The sequence below is a fragment of the Callorhinchus milii genome, unplaced genomic scaffold, assembly GCF_018977255.1.
Source record: "Callorhinchus milii isolate IMCB2004 unplaced genomic scaffold, IMCB_Cmil_1.0 Scaffold6, whole genome shotgun sequence".
In the NCBI taxonomy this organism is placed as follows: domain Eukaryota; kingdom Metazoa; phylum Chordata; class Chondrichthyes; order Chimaeriformes; family Callorhinchidae; genus Callorhinchus; species Callorhinchus milii.
Window position 1 is genome coordinate 9,587,860 of NW_024704747.1, and position 20,115 is coordinate 9,607,974.

Genomic DNA, 20,115 nt, shown 5'->3' on the forward strand with positions numbered 1-20,115 from the left:
ACTGACTATTTTCTTTTCTCCCCATTTTCCCATTTTATTTCATATTTCTTATTCCTTTGGCCAGAGTATTTTGTCACTTTATATATAAACCTCTTAGATTGTCATTTGTCTTCCCTGATGAATACAGCAGAGAACTGCCGATGATTGGCACAATTGATAATAAATAAGTAATCTTATCCAGACACTAAGGTTGATAGATGAAGGAAGTGGAAAAAGATACAGTGGGGTATACTCTTACATGGGTTAGATAAGAGGCACACCAGAGGCAGCTTTGCACTATATCTGGCCTTGCTTTCTTGACCTGCAGATGCTTCATGCTAGCTTGAGATGACATTGGAAAATGTTCCTTTTACCAGCACTGACATTCTTCAGCCTGATGAGCACATATTTCCAACCCCCTCACACTCCCTCATCTGCGAAAGTTGCATTTGCTCAGAACAATGCAGCACATTGAACAGAAATGTGGCGAATGGCTATGTCTGTAATTGAATAGGGTAGATTTCCCCTTTAAGTCATTAGAGCGTTAGTATGTAAGATAAGGACAGATAAGCATGCCTTCTGTTTTTATCAATTATTCAGCAATGAAAAACTGGCCCCGCAGTAATAAAGTATAGCTACCTTGAACCCATTTGAACAAATTATTTAACAAAATGGACATGGATTTTTCTGTACGTATGCTATGCATTTTACAAAGTTTTTTTCATAGATCTGTTTTGAAGTTAACAGTAATTCTGCAGACTGTAAGTGAATATTCAGTATTTTTAATCTACGCATGTTCATAATCCCAAATTACAGTAATTTGATCTGTTAAATGTGGGAATTTTTGAATGGGTATGAGTTATGTTTTAAAACCCCATTTCTAAAATGGTAAAAAAAATCCATTGTGAATCTGGGTGAATACTGAAAATAATACTCTGAGTCTCAATATTGCAGAAATGATTTTGTGAAAGAATTTGCTTTAAAGCAGGCAATCCTTGTTTGATTATGTTTAAATGATGGAGTGTTGACTCCTCTCTAAGCTGCACTAACTCATGCATTTCCATGGAGATGAGTTAATTGATATTTTAATGCAGTAAAGCCATGTTTATGTACTCACCACATTTAGGTTTCAGCATTTCTCACAAGCAAACACAAATGAACAATAGACTTGGCAGTGTGGTGGGGCAGTATATGTATGAAGGTTTCCAATTTGCATGAGCCTACAGTTGAGTGCTGACCGGCAGCTCAGATTGCTGGACAGACCTCCTGGTCACTCAGTCAATGCTGTTTGAGCATCGGTGCGCACTGGATATCCCCCCCTCGCTTGGCAGAGACAAGTGGTATCTTCCAGCTGAGGGGGGAAACTGAGTTTGACATTTGATTTCTCTCCAGATGTGCTAATCAGTGGCAGTGAGAGCGGCGCAGAGAGAGGAGCGGGAGAGCGTTTCTGTCAGAGACTCATTCCCTGACACAACAGGAAAGATTGTAAATGTTTGCGGTTCAGCTCTGAGGCTCTGCTCTCGGCTTTGCTTTGCTGTTCCTCGGGAATGTGAGTGAGTGAGTGAGTGAGTGAGTGAGTGTGAATGACAGAGCACACGGGTGTGGTGGCAGTCTGGCGCTCCCACTGCTTTGCACCTCAATAGTTTTAATCCTTCTCTTCGTGTTCGCTCCTCCATTCCAGCCCTCGCGCTGATTCGGTGTGGACTTGTGGCAGAGCGGCAGACCGCGCACTGCCAACTCCAGTGCTGCTCTCGCCTTCCTGTTGTTTTAGTGGCATAGTTTACAGGGCATCCAAGAAGGAAACCTGTCATGATTCAGCTGCCGAGTTAGAAGCCTAATACTGAACTGCAGCTGAGAAAGTGTACCCCAAACCGTCAATGACAGCCACGAAGGAGCAGCCTAACATGGGGAGGGGACACCAGCAACAACAAGACCAGGTACTGGTCTCATAAGAGATATTATTTTCTATGTTTTTGTTAATGATTACAGCAAAATAATTCTAAACGTACTGATCTATACCCGTCTGCACACTGGTGCACACTATGTTGCCTTTCTTGCAGCTTTGCATTTTTTTTCCTCTGAAATATCAGCACTCTAAATAGTTGATTTGCAGTCAATGTTATGGATTTCATATCCCAGGTTACTTTCAGTCCCGGTAAATAAATGTACATTGAAGTTTCCTAACAGTTTTTGTTGCAACGTCAAGTCACTTCTGATCATTCCAAGCTTTGGTATATTCTCTTTGTATATTCCTAAGTGGCTTTGGGAGGTGAAGCTGGTGGGCTGTGATTCTCAGACTGCTGGAAACAACCAGCAGTAAAGGCATAAGCTGTAGCAGATAGAACTACAGTTTAAGAACCCTTTTTTTCCCTCTGTTTGCTTGTCAAGGTTACCCTGGGCTGGACTGCAGGATGCATTTGCAAAACTATATGAAATTATTTAAATGGAATAATTCACTGACTCAATGGATATTGTTAAAATAATTAGAGGTTGTAAATATATATTGTCAGCCGTCTGGTCAATGTGCAATTAGTGCAACTGAGACGGACAGAATATCACTGCTGTGGAGATGCTTTGTATGCAGTGTAGCTTATGTTGTAATTCACTTCTTCTCGTTTAGTTTATCATGGGATTTAGCACAATCTAGAAGTGGATTGGTTGAGATTAAAGGATGCTTTACTAAAGCTACATGATTTCTAAAGGTTGAAGATGTAGGAAAACTCTTTGTTTCATATAAATCATTCATTGCCGAAAAAGATCAGATTCTGATTTTATATGAGGTCACAGTTTTACTGTTTGAATTCTGTCCAGTCATAAACACAGATTAGTTGAGCCAAAATAATTACTGAATTGTTTTTTGATTACAAATCGATTAGAAGTGTTAGTAGCAGAAATGTAAATTCAATTGCATAAAAACATTGTTATATATTCCAAAATTAAAATAAATACATAGAAATAAAAGAGAACCTTTCATTAAGCAGTCGGGTCTGATAGATGTTCATGGCATTCTTAGGTCCTGGTTATCATGAAGTTATCTCTGATATTAATCACTCTGATTTATTATTTTTATTCATTTTATGAATTCTTTGTTGAATTGAATCTATTTCATTTGCAGAATGCTGTTTTGTTTAAACAAAAGCTGAGCTGCTAATGCAAACAGAAATGCAAGTTAATGCTGATCTGAGTTCATTTTCCTCAAAGCTCAATGCTATACTCCACTGAGTTATACAGAGGAAAGGGTTAATCAGATTAGTGGAAGCACATTCTTGTTCCGGGTATACTCAGAGAAGAAGCAGCAGTCAAATTTTGTTGTACACTTAATAATTAGAAAGGAAATCCAACATGTCGATCATGGGGAATAATCACATAGATTTTTATTGTGTTCTCTTGATCATCTGTCCTACAATGGAAATAGCAAATTCCAATTGACAGACCAGTTTTGCTTCTGATAATTTTAGATGGTATGTTATGCACCTACATGTACACAAATACAATGGGGAATGCTGTAGTAGTGTTTAACAAAGTCTGTGAATTAGCAGGCTTTAAGAGTTGAATGATGCTGAGCTTCACTGGCTTATTCTCATAATTTTATCAAATTCCTTAAGGTGTAGTTGAATTATTATTCCTGAGCCAGATGAACTTTCAAAAGACTGCTGATTAAATGATTTAGCATCTACTATTTCTAAAAACTTTTTTTCAATTATAGTGTGTTATTTTACAAAAAATATTAAGCAGTAATGGAAATGTACTGTTTCAGAAATTCAGAATTTGTCGTTTATCATAAAATATGCTCACAAAAAGCAAGAGTGAAAACCAGTTTCAAAGTTGAAAAACATTTTCTACATTAATAATAAATGATGCTTTTGTAAAATTATTTATTTTGTCCTACTTCATTCAGCTTTGGTATGCACAACATTTTACATTTAACACATTAACTGGACATCCAAAACATTGCACTACTTATTTAGGGTTTATGCTTACTGCTAGGGTTAATCCAGGATAACAGCACAAAAGTTGCTAAATGGTACTGGTTTACCACGCTGTTTTCCAAAAGCACTACAATCAGCATGAAATCAATCCAAAATGCTGTAGACGTTGGAAGTAATTTGGTTGTAATTTTGTCTAATGTAATGTTCCAGTAATGATGCAGAAGCCTTTTATTGATAAGTACTCTTCTTGTCAATTTCACTTCAAAGCAATTCTCGCACGGGCGTTAACTTGGATTTAGCTAGGTAGTGTGCTTCACCTGTGCTATAGCAACTGGACGCAAATGGGAGACATTCATAGCAGCTCCAGTCCTTCTTTCCTTTAGAAGGTGCATTGAACAATGCTCTTATAGATACAATATTATCTGAAGAACGTAAGATTGAGTTGTACGAAGTTCAATGTGGTCCAGCAAGTATTAAACTAGTGTTTTTTGTACTGTGGCTGTTCCTTTAAATCCATTGTGTCACTTACTGCATTTCTATCAGTTGTACTTCATGTGAACTAAATATTATTGTATTAAAAGTATGGAGTGGCACCTTTAATGAATTAACTGTGGTTGCCTTCCACTACATTTCTCATAATTCTGCGTCATTTCCTTACCAGTCCTGTTGTGGATGTCTGCACTGCAGCCCGAGCTGTAAAATAGTTCAGAATTGTAAATTACTGGATTGAATTGGGTCTTGTTCAGATCATAACTGCAGAAAATCATATTCCAATGGTGAAACTGTATTGTACGTTTATAAAATCCAGGAGATCAAGAGGTAAAATGATGAATTCTCTTTAAAGTAATTAAATGGTTTACGTGATATAGTATTCACGTTTTAAAACAAGTAGTAATAATGGACCCGTTTTTAAATATTCATATTCGCAGCTCAAGTTCTTCCAGTACACATCCTGTAAAATGATTTATTTTAAAGTTGTTTAACAGCACGCTGCCCCACAGTGGTCATTTAAAAAATAATATTGTATAACAGTACATGCCATCGGTATTTAAGAATAGTATTTCTGCAACAATCATTACCAATTCAAGTATCCAGCATCTAGTCGTATCCAGCAGTTTCTGACTCAAGTCATTAATGTCACTTGCCTCATCCCACTCTGGCAGTCATGGTGCTGTATTGTACTTACTACTTTGTTTGTTTGGGACATCCTCCCGACATGAAAGGCGTTATACAAATGTAATCTTGTTGTTGTTGTTTATATGCAGTGAAGAGTAAAAACAATACTTTTTTAAAAACAGAACAATAGTTAACAATAGCATTTTACAAAGTGCTTAATTACCAAGGGAAGAAAATATATCCTGTTTACAATTACAAGGTTTTAAAATACTAATAACTGCAGTAAATGTTATCCTTTTTTTAAACCTAGATTACATATATGATCTCATACGTATGAAATTAAGGTATTGCTTATGAAAAATCAGCAGAACTGCGTTTTATAAAAGGTGAAATGGCCAAGTGATATCTCCAGTCTGTTTGTGCTTCTACAACTAAAACCAATGAGCACATGAGACTGGATGTGAAAATCATCCTGCCCTAGGCCAGATGCATTTTTATTAACCTCTTATACTCATATTGTTCACCAATGGGAGTTCCAGCATGAATATGTTAGAATAAATATTTTTTTTACAAAGGAGTAGCCTCAACAACGAAAGAAAATCAACAAATAATAATGATGGGACAAAGCAGCTTGAATGTGGTCCTGCACGATTACAACTTGGATTTACTGTGACAAGTTCAGCTTCTGAATTATTCACCTCAGACCCATTTCAAATTATTATTCATTACTTGACAGCTGGATCAAATACTATTTTTTCAGATGACATAGAATAGGTGAAAATATAGTTTGCAAGATAACGCAGCTATCAGCATCTGCATATTAATTAATACTATATGAGTCATGGTAATATTAAAGGTCTGTAGCTTGATGCCATCCCATTCAATGCTTTGTTTAGTGGAATATTTTTCTATCTTTCATTTTTCGTCGTCGTCGTCCTTGTTTCCCTGGAAAAAATAAATGGGGGAAAAAAATGAGTGCTGGAGGTCTGCCTGTCAATACACTTGCTGAACATTTATATTTCTAATGTACTAGCACATGCCACAAGGCACCAGAGATTTAAGCCTGATTTCAATAGATTTTGTCAAGGTCAAAAATTCAAAGGTTTATACTGTTCTACTTACGCTGGTTCTCATTTACTACAATTAGTATAACAAAGTAATTAACTAATCAGTACCTTTTTATGATTACCTCTGTCATGCTGCCTATATTATGTTTCAGTCTGAATGTTAAGAAAACTGCCATTTAACATCTTTGTGAGAGTCTGACAGCCAAGCAATCCTTGGTTTAGTTATTTGATTACTCTGAAATATTGTAATATTACCATTGTTGTTATTCACATCATGTAGATGTTTGATTTCTTATCATTATTCATATATTTAAACTTCTTGTTTTTGTATGCAGTTCACTTAATAAGGCTATAACATTAAGTGAATTTATTAAAAAAATTTAAAAGAGAAAAATGGAACTAAGAATAAAATAACTAAGAAAGGAAATTAAAGATATTAAGAGACTGTCCAAAACAAAGTTAAAGTAAGAAATCTCATGATATAGTATTACATTATATAAAACCACAAACTACATAAGGGACTTTTTATGTTGCATGTCCATTTGGGACTTGCAAATATCTTACTCAGCTCTGCTACATTTTTCCATCAGAGGTCTATTTTCTGCAGTGAATGTGAAATCACAAAGGACTTGTGACATTTCTGGATTGAGGCAGAGATGCACCGGAATCTGTTATCTTCAACCACTTGAGATATCTTGGGGCTTAATTTGGAGATAACCCATTATAACAGCTTCAATCTGTCGGAAGGGATTGTTACACATGAATACAATTGTTTGTTAACAAGTTGTCTACCATGACCACCGGAGCTATTCTTCCGGACTTCCTGGTGGTCTACTGGTCTTGGGTATTCGAATGGATTCACTTTGAACACAGTTTTATTGTCCCAAAAGCTTTCTCGAACAGATAATTTTGGTGATTGATGTTCATGTATTCATAGTTCTGAAGGAGATTTAGACCTACTGTAAGTAAGATCTGATTAGATTTAGTGTATTTACATATTAGATAGAATTTATTTTGGTCAGCTAGACATGAAAAAAAATGTCATTATGCTTAAGAATATCCAAACCAGACTGAGAGTTACATATACGTATGCCACCTACACATGGAAATTTTCTTGCATCTGGAAGGGAAATGATACAACACAAAATAGGTGGACAAACTATTTAATTTTATCCGCCACTTTAATGAACACAAAATTAATGGGTAAAACTCTTAAGAAAAATTATTATCCACAAAATGAGGAAAATCCTATACCAAGGCCAAGATTCTGTTTTACTTGGATTGGTTATAATCACAAAAGCCTTGATGCTAAAATTCATTTTATTTTTAGTTTAAGTCAGAAAATGTTGAATTAAACAATATTCCCAGCACCTTGGGACGTCCTCTCGAGGTGAAGGACACTATACAAATGTAATTTTGTATTGTATTGTAATATTGAATGTCTATGACTTGTTCCTAAATTATATCAGTAACGTGGGCAGAAATTGTGTGTCACAGCATATCATGGTGTTTTTCATTTAGGGTGTTACTTTTTATTTAGGGTGTTACTTTTAATTCTTCACAGCATATATTAGTTCGCTCTGTCTAAGTTTTCTCTCTAAATCTATTTTAATTGCTGCTCATCAAAGTGAAGGATATCAATTGTGGGGAATGAAACATCTTTCCTCCATGGACCCGGTGCTAATGCAAGCCCACAAAATACTTTACAATAAATCCTATGAAGCACTTTGAGATGCCTCGATAATGTGATAAGGTGCTTGATCAAATGCAAATGCAAGGATTATTAATAAGCCCTTTCATGTCAGGTGTTGCCAGATGCAGCGTTAACAACCCATTTTGTGAAGTCCTGTAGCTTAGTAGTTAGAGCACTCGCCTCACAAACGAGGGGACCTGGGTTTGATTCCCAGCAGAGTGAAACATTGGGACAAGTTTCCTTAATCCACATACCTCTGTTTACCTAACAGTAAGTAGGAACCCAGCTGTAAGTCAATTGGCGGATCGCTTTTCCGGGTGTAATAATCCCTTAATAATAATAATTTAGTCACTGAATCCATGACTGTTTGTGGGACACTGCTGTGCGCAATTGGCTGCCTCATTTTGCCCACAAAATACACAGTCACTTCACTTTACAGTATATTCTGAGATTTCTTGAAGAGGTGATAAGGTTTTGAGACGTCTTGAAGATGTGATAAGCCACTATATCAAATGCAAGGATTATTATTACTCTTCTTGACCACTACCTCAGAGGAGTATCCTGCGCACTTTGTCAACATTGTGGCCTATGAGAGAAAAACTCAGTTTAGTACTGAATTGTATGAAAATTATTGTGGTGCAGACTCGAATGGATTTATGCACTAGGGCTATTGCTTCCACATCTCTAGTATTGTCAGCACTTCATGAAAGTGTTGTGTTGGCAGCACTTTTCTTGCCAGCAAAGATTTTTTCTACTTTCTCCAGCACCTCTGTGATGGCACACCATGGGAATATGGTTCTCCTGATGGGTATTTAAAATGTGCTGCTTTATTTGTAGGCTGTTTATATTCAGAACCGTGGCTGGGGTAAAATAAAATTATCCTAAATGTTTTGCAATGAAGCAAATGCAAAGATCTGTTATATTAAATGTTTGTTCAGAAATTTAAAATAATCACTGCTGTGCAAACAGAGCCAAAATTATTTGTGAAAATTTCAGTTAATTGCAATAGATACAGGAAAGACCAATCAATGGTCCCTATGGAACTGTATCTTAACAAGTCAGCATCCTTAAGGGTTTGTAACTGGAATACTGTACTGTCATGTTCCAAAAAGACACTCAAAATGTAAATGAGTGTTCCTTGTCTCTATTGGACAATTTTTCTAGATTTATTATCATCAAAAAGAATGCAAGTGGTTTACCCAACCCACAGTCATCGTATATTAGGAGAATTTTAGGACTAGCATGTATTTCTTTACACAGAAGATAATCAAAAACTGAAATGACATATTAGGTAGGGTAGAACCAGCCAGAACAGTGCATTCATTTAAGAAACCATTGATACAGGAATGAGAAGATGGTAAGTTTGGTATTCTGCTGCGATGAGGTTCAATGAGTCAAAGGGTTATTTATCTTCATCCAAATTTCTCTTGCGTTAACTTACTAATTTTAGAAGATGAGTCAAAATGTTTAATTTTCATTCTTTATTTTCTCTTTCATTAAAAATAATGGTAAAATATTGCCTTACTGCTTGTCGTACATTTCTTGCACCCGTGTTCGAGTACAACAACAATAACAAAATGACATTTATAGAGCACCTTTCACGTCGGGAAGACGTCCCAAAGCGCTGAACAGTCAGGTGTCGGGGCCTGAGCATGGGGAAGGGTGGTGTAGGGGTGAGGGAAGACAGAGAGGTGGAAGGGCGACCGAAGACATGATCGAAGAGAATGGTCTTGAGACCGGCCTTGAAGAAGGCAAGGGAAGAAGCGAGGTGAAGGGACTGTGGGATGGAGTTCCAGGGTGTAGGGGCAGAGAGGCTGAAAGCCCGGCCACCGATGGGAGAGCGGGTCGGGCGGGAAACATAGAACAGGCCAGAGCCTGATGAGCGGAGGGAGCGGGCAGGTTGGTATGGAGTCAGCAGGTCAGAGAGGTAGGAGGGGGCAAAGCCATGGATGGCCTTAAAGGTGAGGATGAGGATCGTGAACTCAATCCTCTAGGGGATGGGGAGCCAGTGGAGTCGGGCGAGGGTGAGAGTGATGGGGTCATGGAGCCTGGTGCATGAGTTGCATGCATAACACGAGTTGCAGAATTTTGGATGATCTGCAGCTTGTGAAGGGAAGAGTTGGGAAGGCCGATGAAGAGGGAGTTTCCATATTCGAGCCTTGATGTGACAAATGCGTGGGTGAGGGTTTCGGCAGCCTGAGGGGTGAGGCAGTGGCGGAGTCTGGCAATAATAATAATAATAATAATCCTTGCATTTGGTATAGCGCTTTTCACGTCGGGAGGACGTCACAAAGCGCTTCACAGAACACACTGTAAAGTGAATTGACTATATTTGTGGGCGAACGCAGCAGCCAATTGCGCACAGCAATGTCCCACAAACAGTCGTAGATTAAAAATGACCAATTTTTATTATTGGTTTTGGTTTTGGAGGGATTATTATTAGGCGTGTGGAGTAAGGAAACTTGCCCAAGGTTTCGCCCTGACTGGAATTGAACTCAGGCCTCTCGCTTGCAAAGCGAGTGCTCTAACCACTGAGCTACAGGACTCCACTGGCAATGTTGCGGAGGTGGTGGTAGGCAATGCCGGTCATGGCGCGGATAGTAAAATTAAGAAGCCACCTGCAGACTGGGAAATGGTTAAAAAAAGGTCACTTATCCTTTAAAAATTCACCTCTCCTGTAACAAATTTAACATTTCACTTTTATTACATGCCTGAGACCAGTATTGATGGCAGGATACACTGTGGCACCACTCTACTGAAACCGAGTCATGAGCTGGGCCAATGGAAAAAATGCGGCTGCAATTTTTTCGTGCAATCCACTGCAAACATTCCCTCCACACACCCACCTCTACAAACACCCTCCCACTCCGCTACACACACACTCTCCACTACAAATACCCTCCCCTTCCGCTACACACACACACCCTCCACTATAAACACCCTCCCCCTCCTTTACACACACATATACTCCCCCTCCGCTTCACAGACCCCCTCCGCTACATATACACTCCCTCTCCCCTACAAACCCCTCACTACACAAGACCCTCACTGCACACATACTCCCATTACACATACACAAACTCCGCTACACATGTCCCCACTACACACACCGCCTGCTACATATACGCCCTCCGCTACACAACCCCCATTACACCCCACCACCCATTACACCCACGCCCCTGCTACCAACATGCCCCCTGCTACGCACACTCACCCCCGCTACGCACACGCACCCCCGCCACACCCGCCCGCTACACTCCCCCCACTGCTCCAACCCCACCCACCATATACACCTCCTCTACAACCGCTCCAGTACAACCCCCGCTACGCCCCCCCGATACTCACAAAACCACTACGCCCCTCTGCTACGCCCCCGCTAAGCCCAACCACCGCAACGCTCATCCCCATGATGCCCACCCCACTACGTATTTGATTGGTGCTGTTGAGAGATACATTTTACTGCCAACCTACATTTTTTCACTTTTTATCAATAAAGTAAAAAAATGTAGGTTGGCAGTAAAATGTACCTTTCAATAGCGCCAAACAACTCCCTGCAATTTTCTGCAAAATCTGTCAAATTTCCTCCCAATCTTCGGCAAATATTTCCACAATTTTCTATTGGTTCTGGTCATGAGGCATCATTAGAATTTTTTCTTTCTTAAACGTGCTAAATACTTGTTACACTAAACTATGTTTAAAACCTGAATCAATTTACAATGCATTGTTTGACAGAAGCTCCAGTAAGAATGACATTCATTTAGTTTTGAACAGTTTACGAAGGTCAGGAATGTGTTGCATTGTTTAAAGCACAAAGCAAACTGTAATATAACCCAAAACTCAATAGAAGGCATTTGTTATCTTATATCAAGTTTGACACATGTAGTCTTAATCTGATGAACTATAGAGACACAAAAGAAAAGTGAATTGGGAATTGAAGTAATTAAGTCTCGGAAGACAACTGGGATCTAAATAGTTGATTGAAATATCTGTACAAATATAATATAATTCGTATCAGCTTTCTGTAGCTAGGCATTGCTGTTAAATCAAGCAGCTGACATTAATTGTATGTTTTGAATTTTTGGATATATGTACAATTACGTTTATAACAAAGACAGCACTTAAAATATACTGTTGCATTTATCAACTCAGAAGTCTGGACATTTACCTAAAGCATAGCAGATATTGAGAGACTCATAATCATTATAGTATTTGACAATATCAATGACAAATTCATGAGACTGGGCAGGTTTTCTAGATTTAAATTGAATGAAAGATGTTGTTGTGAAAATATCATTACAGCATGATAACTTTTATTCCAAAGGGCATTAACATTGAATCAGAAACCAAATTTGTTTTAAGGGTAAAAAATATACAATTCAATGGGAACAATCACTTCTAATTTTTGTCGTCCTCTGTCACAGATAGGTAATCCTGTAAGGTGACCAGTAGCATTATAGCTCATTTTACCATTTCAGATTGAAAGTGATACTGGACAGAATGAAAATGAAGCATATGGCATTCAGGGAACTTTCAAGCCTTCAGATAGACAGCTTTGACACATAATCAGACCTCTCATTAAGTACCAGCTGGTCTGGGACTGCACCATTGTCAAAGCATCCTGTGGGCCAATCTTCTGATACCATTATCCTTCACCCGCCAGAACCACTCATTTCTAGCCTGATGCGTTTAAAGCATAATTGAGCAATTGAATAAAGAGAGAAATGCAAAGAAAATGAATAAGTAACCAAGAAAGAAAACGCACAGAAAAATAACTAATGGAGAATAAAGGATAGAAAATAAATTAAAGAAATGCCTTAAAATAGGCTAAAGAGACTGAGAAATGAAATGGAAAATAATAATTAAAACAAACACTAAATGCTATACTGCTAACCTATCATACAAGTTGTATCCTGCAAATTGATGTCATCATAGGTTATTCTATGTTGGTAAACTGAAGTTGACGTCCAGAAAGCACCTTCCATTAGAATGACTATATTAGGATTTTCAATGGAAAAGCAGCAAAATACAGAATGTTTTCTACTCAGAGGGTCGACTTGAAATTTTCTTCATTTGTGAAATAAATCCTATACCATATTCCACATTTTAAATTATTGTGTGCTTATTCTAGTACAGAAGTTTATTTTAAAAGAATAAAAAATATTTCTAAAATACAGTAGTAATGAAGATAATTACAATTACATAGATTGCTTTGATAATACTCAATCCATGTGAGCAGCCTATACCCTGTCTGTAGATGGCGTTCTCCGGGGGTTTTGAGAGTGCCTTAACTCCACATTTATCCTGCTAGAAGCAAAGTGATGACCCTTCTAACAATGGAGTAGGAAGATTGATTTGTAGTGTCACCCTTCTAGTACTGGTTAGCAGCACATCAAATATTGGATGTTAGATTATCTTATGTTGTTTTATCGGATATTATTAAAGAGTCAGCTTCATCACCAGCTCTTTCGTAAGAATAAAAGATGGTCTCTTAAATGGTCCATTACTAAGGACTGTTGGGGATTACTTTCAGAGCCATTAAACGGGGATTACTGAGGACAAATTAACTGCCGTGTTTGCCTACAAAATATGCAGGCATATTCCAGTAAATCCTGTAAAACACTTCACAACAACAACTTGGATTTATATAGCGCCTTTCACACTGGACAGCGTCTCAGAGCGCTTCACAGTAACGGATCCCGGGGCCGAACCAAGGGGAGGGGAAGGAAGGTGAACAAAGGCATGGTCGAAAAGAAAGGTCTTCAGCAGAGACCTGAAAGTAGGAAGAGAAGGGGCAAGGCGAAGGGAGTGAGGAAGGGAGTTCCAGAGCCTCGGGGCATAGTGGCTGAAGGCACGGCCGCTGAGAGTGGAGCAGAGGACTAGGGGGACAAGGAGGAGGCCCAGATCTGGAGGAACGAAGGCAACGGGTACTGTTTTGAAGAGAGGAGGTCAGAGAGGTAGGGGAGTGCAGAGACTTGAATACAAGGATGAGGATCTTGAAATTGATCCTCTCTGGGATAGGCAGCCAGTGCAGTCTGGCAAGGTCTGGGGTGATGGGGGAGTGGAGTTTGGTGCAGGTGAGAATTTGGGCGACAGATTTTTTTAATGATTTGAATTTTATGGATGGTAGTGGAGGGGAGGCAGCGAGGAGGGCGTTAGAATAGTCCAGCCGAGAGGTGACAGACATTGACCAGGGTTTCAGCGGCTTTGGAGTGAGGTATTGGCAGAGAGGGGCAATGCATCAGAGGTGGTAGAAGGCGGTGCTGGTGAGGGCCTGGATGTGGGGGAGGAAGGATAATTGGGGGTCGAACCTGATGCCTAGGTTGCGTACAGGTTCGGAGAGTTTTAGAGTGAGGTCGGGTAGGTGGAGGAGGTGAGAACCGTTAGATTTTAGACATTGACGAGAGCCAAAGAGTATGGATCCGTCTTGTCAACGTTCAGTTGAAGGAAATTTGCGCTCATCCAACCACTGAGATATGACGGGCAGGCTGACAGAACATCAGGGGACTGGGGGTCGCAAAGAGAGATGGAAAAATAGAATTGGGTGTCATCCATTTACATGTGGAAATGTACCCCATGTCTGCAGATGACATCCCCAAGTAGATCAGAAAGAGGAGGGGAGCAAGGATGTATCCTTGGGGTATCCCGCAGGTAACCAGGTAAGAGTGGGAAGAGAAGTCGTTTGTGCAGATGTACTGCTGGCGGTTTGTGAGGTAGGACTCAAACCAGGTGAGTGCGGTCCCGCTGAGGTGGATGAATGGAGGAAAGGTGGTGGAGGAGGATGGCGTGATCGACTGTCGAATGCAGCGGAGAGGTCCAGGAGGACAAGGAGGCAGAGGGAGCCCTGGTCACAGATAGAGAGGATGTCGTTTGTGACTTTCACAAGTGCAGTTTTTTCCAGAATGGAATTCACATTTTCTCCACCAAGGGATGTATCTTTCTTACCTAATTCCACAGAGATTTAGGCAAAAGTTGGCAAGAATCAAGGCTTAGGGATTTCAGAGTATGCACTGCTGGAGGCTCACCAATTAGAACTTTGTAGCTTGAACAATCCCAACCCTAAGTGCCCCTCTTAATCCTTCTGACCCAACTCTACCTTTCCCCTTCTACCCTCAACTCCACGACCACCGATGTCCTGACAGCTGCCTGTCTGACATTCAGTCCTGGATGAGAGATAATATTCTTCAGCTCAACGTGCGCAAAACTGGGGGCCTTCTGATTGGCTCACATCAGCGCCTCCTCACCTCAGGCGCTGACAGCATCAGCATCCAAGGCTGCACTCTCCACCTCTCAAAGCCAATCAGGAATCTCGGTTTTCTGTTCGACCCTGAGCTGTCCTTTCTTCCTCATATCCGCTCCAAACTGGTACCGCCTTCCATCACTTCTGGAACATTGCCAGACTACGGCACTACCTCACCCCTCACGCTGCTGAAACACTGGTCAACGCCTTTATCACCTCAAGGTTAGACTACGGGAACTCTCTCCTCATCGGCCTTCCCGGCACCTCCCTCCACAAGCTGCAGGTCATTCAGAACTCTGCAGCTCGTGTACTGTCCCGCACCGGGCTTCGCGACCACATCACTCCCACCCTCGCTCGCCTCCACTGGCTTCCCCATCCCCCAGAGGATCGAATTCAAGATCCTCATCCTCACCTACAAGGCCATTCACGGCCTCGCTCCCTCCTACCTCTCCGACCTACTATCCCCCTACTTACCTGCCCGTACCCTCCGTTCCTCTGGCTCCGGTCTGCTCCACAGCCCCCGCCCTAACATCGGTGGCCGGGCTTTCAGCCTCTCAGCCCCAAGGCTCTGGAACTCCATCCTCCAGTGCCTTCGCCGCCTCCTCCCTTTCCTCCTTCAAGGCTGGTCTCAAGACCTTTCTCTTCAACCGTGCCTTCACCTCCCCTCTCGACTCTCTACCCCCTCCTCGCTCCCTCCCTTCCCTCCCCTCACCCTGACCATTTCCCCCCTGCTCGGGTCCCGACCCAACTGTCCAGCGCCTTGGGACATCCTCCCGACGTGAAAGGCGCTCTATAAATGCAAGCTTGTTGTTGTTGTTGATGATGATGAGCTAGGCCGGCTGGTCTGTCATCAATTATACCTGGGAGTACACTGGACATGCCTGGCACATGAATTGCAGTACCAAGAATGCCACAGAGGATCAACTTGATTTCGAGTTTACAGGTTATGATCACCACAAAAGTAACCTTCAGTGGTTCAAAGAGTATCAAGATACTGATTCTATCAAGTATTATCTTTTTGACAACTTGCAAACAATAAGGCTTTTGTGGTTTAGCAATATTTAAAGCAATTAAGTCCTGATTATATTATCTTTTCAAATACACGCTAGCCCACAGGTGCATCATGCCAATTCACGAATACATCATGGGTCCTTTACCCATGGTTGCGTGACCTCATTCCTGGTTTCCAGTCAATAAGTTCACATTTACCACACCAGGGCTGTTATAAATAGAATCCCAATAGTAATTGGTGCAATTTAGACTCCAATTTCATTCAAATGTAAAATAAACTAGTGCTTTCATAAATACAAGAGTCCTACCACACTTGAATCTTGCCAAGTGAAAGAATACCTTCAATTCCACTGCTGATCTGCGCTCTTACTCCCCTGGGCCCCAACTCTATGATTAGCAAAAGCGCTAGGCAAACAGTGAAGATCAATGACACATTGTTTACCTAAAATTAACTTTCGTTATGAAACTTTGAATATCATCTTAACGAATGGTGACTTTTAAAATAAATTTTGACAGACGTGTTTCTATAGTTACTGTTTATGCTTCAGCAAAAAATAATTATGCATAAACCATGCATTACTGTATCTTTAAAAATCTTCAATACTGTATGTTGAAAAATGACCCAGTGGTTATTAAATCAAATGATTACTTAAAAGACCAGGTATTTACTGTTTTGGACATATTTAGCTCTATCAGACAGAAATCACTAACATTACTGATCTGTTCATTGCTCATTTACAATGATACATTCTGAACACTTAATAAAGGAACTAATTCACACAGAGGGTAGTGTGATTGTGGAACTCACTGCCTGAAGTGGTAGTTGAAGCAGATAGTGTTGTTGCACCCTATTGTTGCAGGGTATGGAAGGGAGTAAATGAATGGGTGGATACTTGTGTTGGCGTTAAACACCGGCTTGTACTGAGTGGCCTGTTTCCATGCTGTACATTCCTTGTAAATTTTTGTAAACTAATTTTAGAATTACTGCACGGTGGATTATAATGTCTCCACCACGGTTGTTGTGCTGCACATAGGCAACAAGTTACTAAATAACCTGAAATACTCTACAAAGTATATACAATACTATAATACTGTACTTATATTTGATATCTTGCTTATAGCATCAGAACATCTCAAAGCAAGCTTCCCACTACTTATCTGGCAAGAACCACCCAATCTATTAGACCTTCGTCTGTCAGAGTTAGCAGTAACCAAGGGGTAAGAATTTCTGCTGGGACTGTTCTGCTCCAGAAAATCCTCCAACAATACAAAATGCAATACAAAATTACATTTGTATAGCACCTTTCAGGTCAGGAGGCTGTACCAAGGTGCTGGCCTATCAACAACAACAACAACTTGGATTTATATAGCGCCCTCCACACCGGACGGCGTCTCAGAGCACTTTACCATGACAGATCCCAGGGCCGAGACAGGGGGAGGGGGAGGAAGGTGACCAAAGGCGCGGTCGAAAAGAAAGGTCTTCAGCAGAGACCTGAAAATGGGAAGGGAGGGAGCGAGACAAAGGGAGTGAGGAAGGCGGATCCAGAGCCTCGGGGTATTGTGGCTGAAGGCACGGCCGCCGAGGGTAGAGCGGAGGACTTGGGGGACGAGGAGGAGGCCAGACCCGGAGGAACAAAGGCAACAGGTACTTTTCTGAGGAAAGAGGAGGTCAGAGAGGTAGGTGAGTGCAGAGGAGTGCAGAGATTTGAATACAAGGGTGAGGATCTTGAAGTCGATCCTCTCTGGGATGGGCAGCCAGTGCAGTCTGGCAAGGACTGGGGTGATCGGGGAGCGGAGTTTGGTGCAGGTGAGAATGCGGGCAACAGAGTTTTGAATGATTTGGATTTTATGGATGGTAGTGGAGGGGAGACCGGCGAGGAGGGCATTGGAGTAGTCCAGCTGAGAGGTGACAAAGGCATGGACCAGGGTTTCAGCGACTTTTGGCATGAGGTATTGGCGGAGATGGGCGATGCATCGGAGGTGGTAGAAGGCGGTGCTGGTGAGGGCCCAGATGTGGGGGAGGAAGGATAATTGGGGGTCGAACTTGACGCCTAGTTTGCGTATGGGTTCGGAGAGTTTTAGGGGGAGGTCGGATAGGTGGAGGAGGTGAGAGCTGTGAGATTTTAGATGTTGACGAGAGCCAAAGAGTATGGCTTCCGTCTTGCCACCGTTCAGCTGAAGGAAGTTTGCGCTCATCCAGCCCCTGAGATCTGACAGGCAGGCTGACAGAACATCAGGGGACTGGGGGTCGCAAAAAGAGGTGGAAAAATAGAGTTGGGTGTCGTCTACATACATGTGGAAATGTACCCCATGTCTGCAGATGACATCCCCAATAGAATAGGGAGCATGTAGATCAGAAAGAGGAGGGGGCCAAGGATGGATCCTTGGGGTACCCCGCAGGTAACCGGGTGAGAGTGGGAGGAGAAGCCATTGGGGCAGATTTAATGCTGGTGGTTTGTGAGGTAGGACTCAAACCAGGCGAGTGCGGTCCCACTGAGGTGGATGACGGAATAGAGGCAGTGGAGGAGGATGGCGTGATTGACTGTGTCGAATGCCGCGGAGAGGTCCAGGAGGACAAGGAGGCAGAGGGAGCCCTGGTCACAGATAGAGAGGATGTCGTTTGTGACTTTCACAAGTGCAGCGGAGAGGTCCAGGAGGACAAGGAGGCAGAGGGAGCCCTGGTCACAGATAGAGAGGATGTCGTTTGTGACTTTCACAAGCGCAGTCTCTGTACTGTGGGCAGGGCGGAAACCGGACTGGAGGGGTTCGAATCCTGTTCTAGAACTTTTGCGAGGAAGGGCAGATTAGAGATAGGGCGGTAGTGGTTGAGGTTTGAGGGATCTAGGGAAGGTTTTTTCAGGAGGGGCTTGATGACAGCAGTTTTGAGGGAGGCAGGGACTGATCTGGAGGAGAGGGACTGGTTGATGACATCAGCCAATAGTGTGCAGAGGAGGGGGAGCTGGGTGACCAGCAAATTGGTGGGGAGGGGGTCGAGGCAGCAGGTGGTGGGTTTCATGGAGGTGATGGTGGGTGAGAAGGAGGAGGGAGAGATGGGGAGGAAAGAGTGTAGAAAGGGGGTGGTAGTAGGAGCAGATGAGCAGGAAGGTGAGGGGGGACAGAGAGGGCATGGTGGTGGGTGAGAAGAGGCAGGTGGATGAGGCTGCCTGGTGGATGCTAAGTATTTTAGAAGAAAAGATTGGTGGAAAAAAGCATTTTTGGGTTGTGTTTAGCCTCCAAGATGATGTTGGAGTAGAAGACCGTTTTTGCACGAGTCAAAGAACGGCGGTAGCTGTGGAGATGCTTGAGCCACAGTTGGCGGTGAACTGTCAGGCCAATTTTCCGCCATCTGGGCTCGAGCAGACGGGTTTGGGTTTTTTGGCATTGGAGATTGTTGTTGTACCAGGGGGATCGGGTGCATTTGGAGATGATCCTGGATTTCAGGGAGACGAAGGAGTTGAAGGTGGAGGAGAAGCGATCACGGAGCAGCTGGATGGCTGCTTCAGGATCTCACCGGGTGGAGGGCCAGAAGGATAGGATACTTGATGATGAGAGGGCCTTTGTGAGGGTCTTAGGGGGTAGCCTTTTCCAAGGGCGGTAGAGGATGGTTGAGGGCTTGATGGAGGAGAGAAGGATGTGAGAGGAGAAGGAAATTAAAAAGTGGTCCGAGATGGCCTTGTCCATTATGCTGAGGTCGGAAATGTCAAAGCCATGGGTGATGATGAGGTGCATGATCACGGTTGTGGGTGGGTGAATTTATATGGAGGGTAAGGTTTAGGGAGGAGAGGAGGGCAGTGAAATCGGCAGAAGTAGTGTAGGAGGAGTATAGATGGAGGTTGAAATTACCCATTGTGAGTAGGCGCTCGGAGCAGAGGGACAGGGAAGAGAGGATGGTAGAGATGTCTGTGTGGAAGGAGCCGTGAGGGCTTGGGGTGGTGGTAGACAAGGAGGATTTTCAAAGGGAGAGAGGGGTGGAAGAGGGTGAGGTGCTCGAAGGAGGGGAAGCAGCCAGAGGAGTAGGGGGTAAGACCAAGGGAGGCTTTGGAAATGAGGGCCACCCCGCCACGAAGTCGGTTTGGATGGGGG

General features: G+C 42.2%; 1 protein-coding gene across 1 annotated transcript in view; it reads left to right on the forward strand.

The window, feature by feature from the left end:
* The first annotated feature begins 1,673 nt into the window (after positions 1 to 1,673).
* The window catches only part of LOC103180371 (inactive dipeptidyl peptidase 10), a 329,145-nt gene continuing 310,703 nt past the window's right edge, over positions 1,674 to 20,115 (forward strand). Inside the window, 1 exon segment of the mRNA XM_007896177.2 lies at positions 1,674 to 1,916. Coding sequence (XP_007894368.2) covers positions 1,857 to 1,916 — 60 coding nt within the window. The 5' untranslated portion in view covers positions 1,674 to 1,856.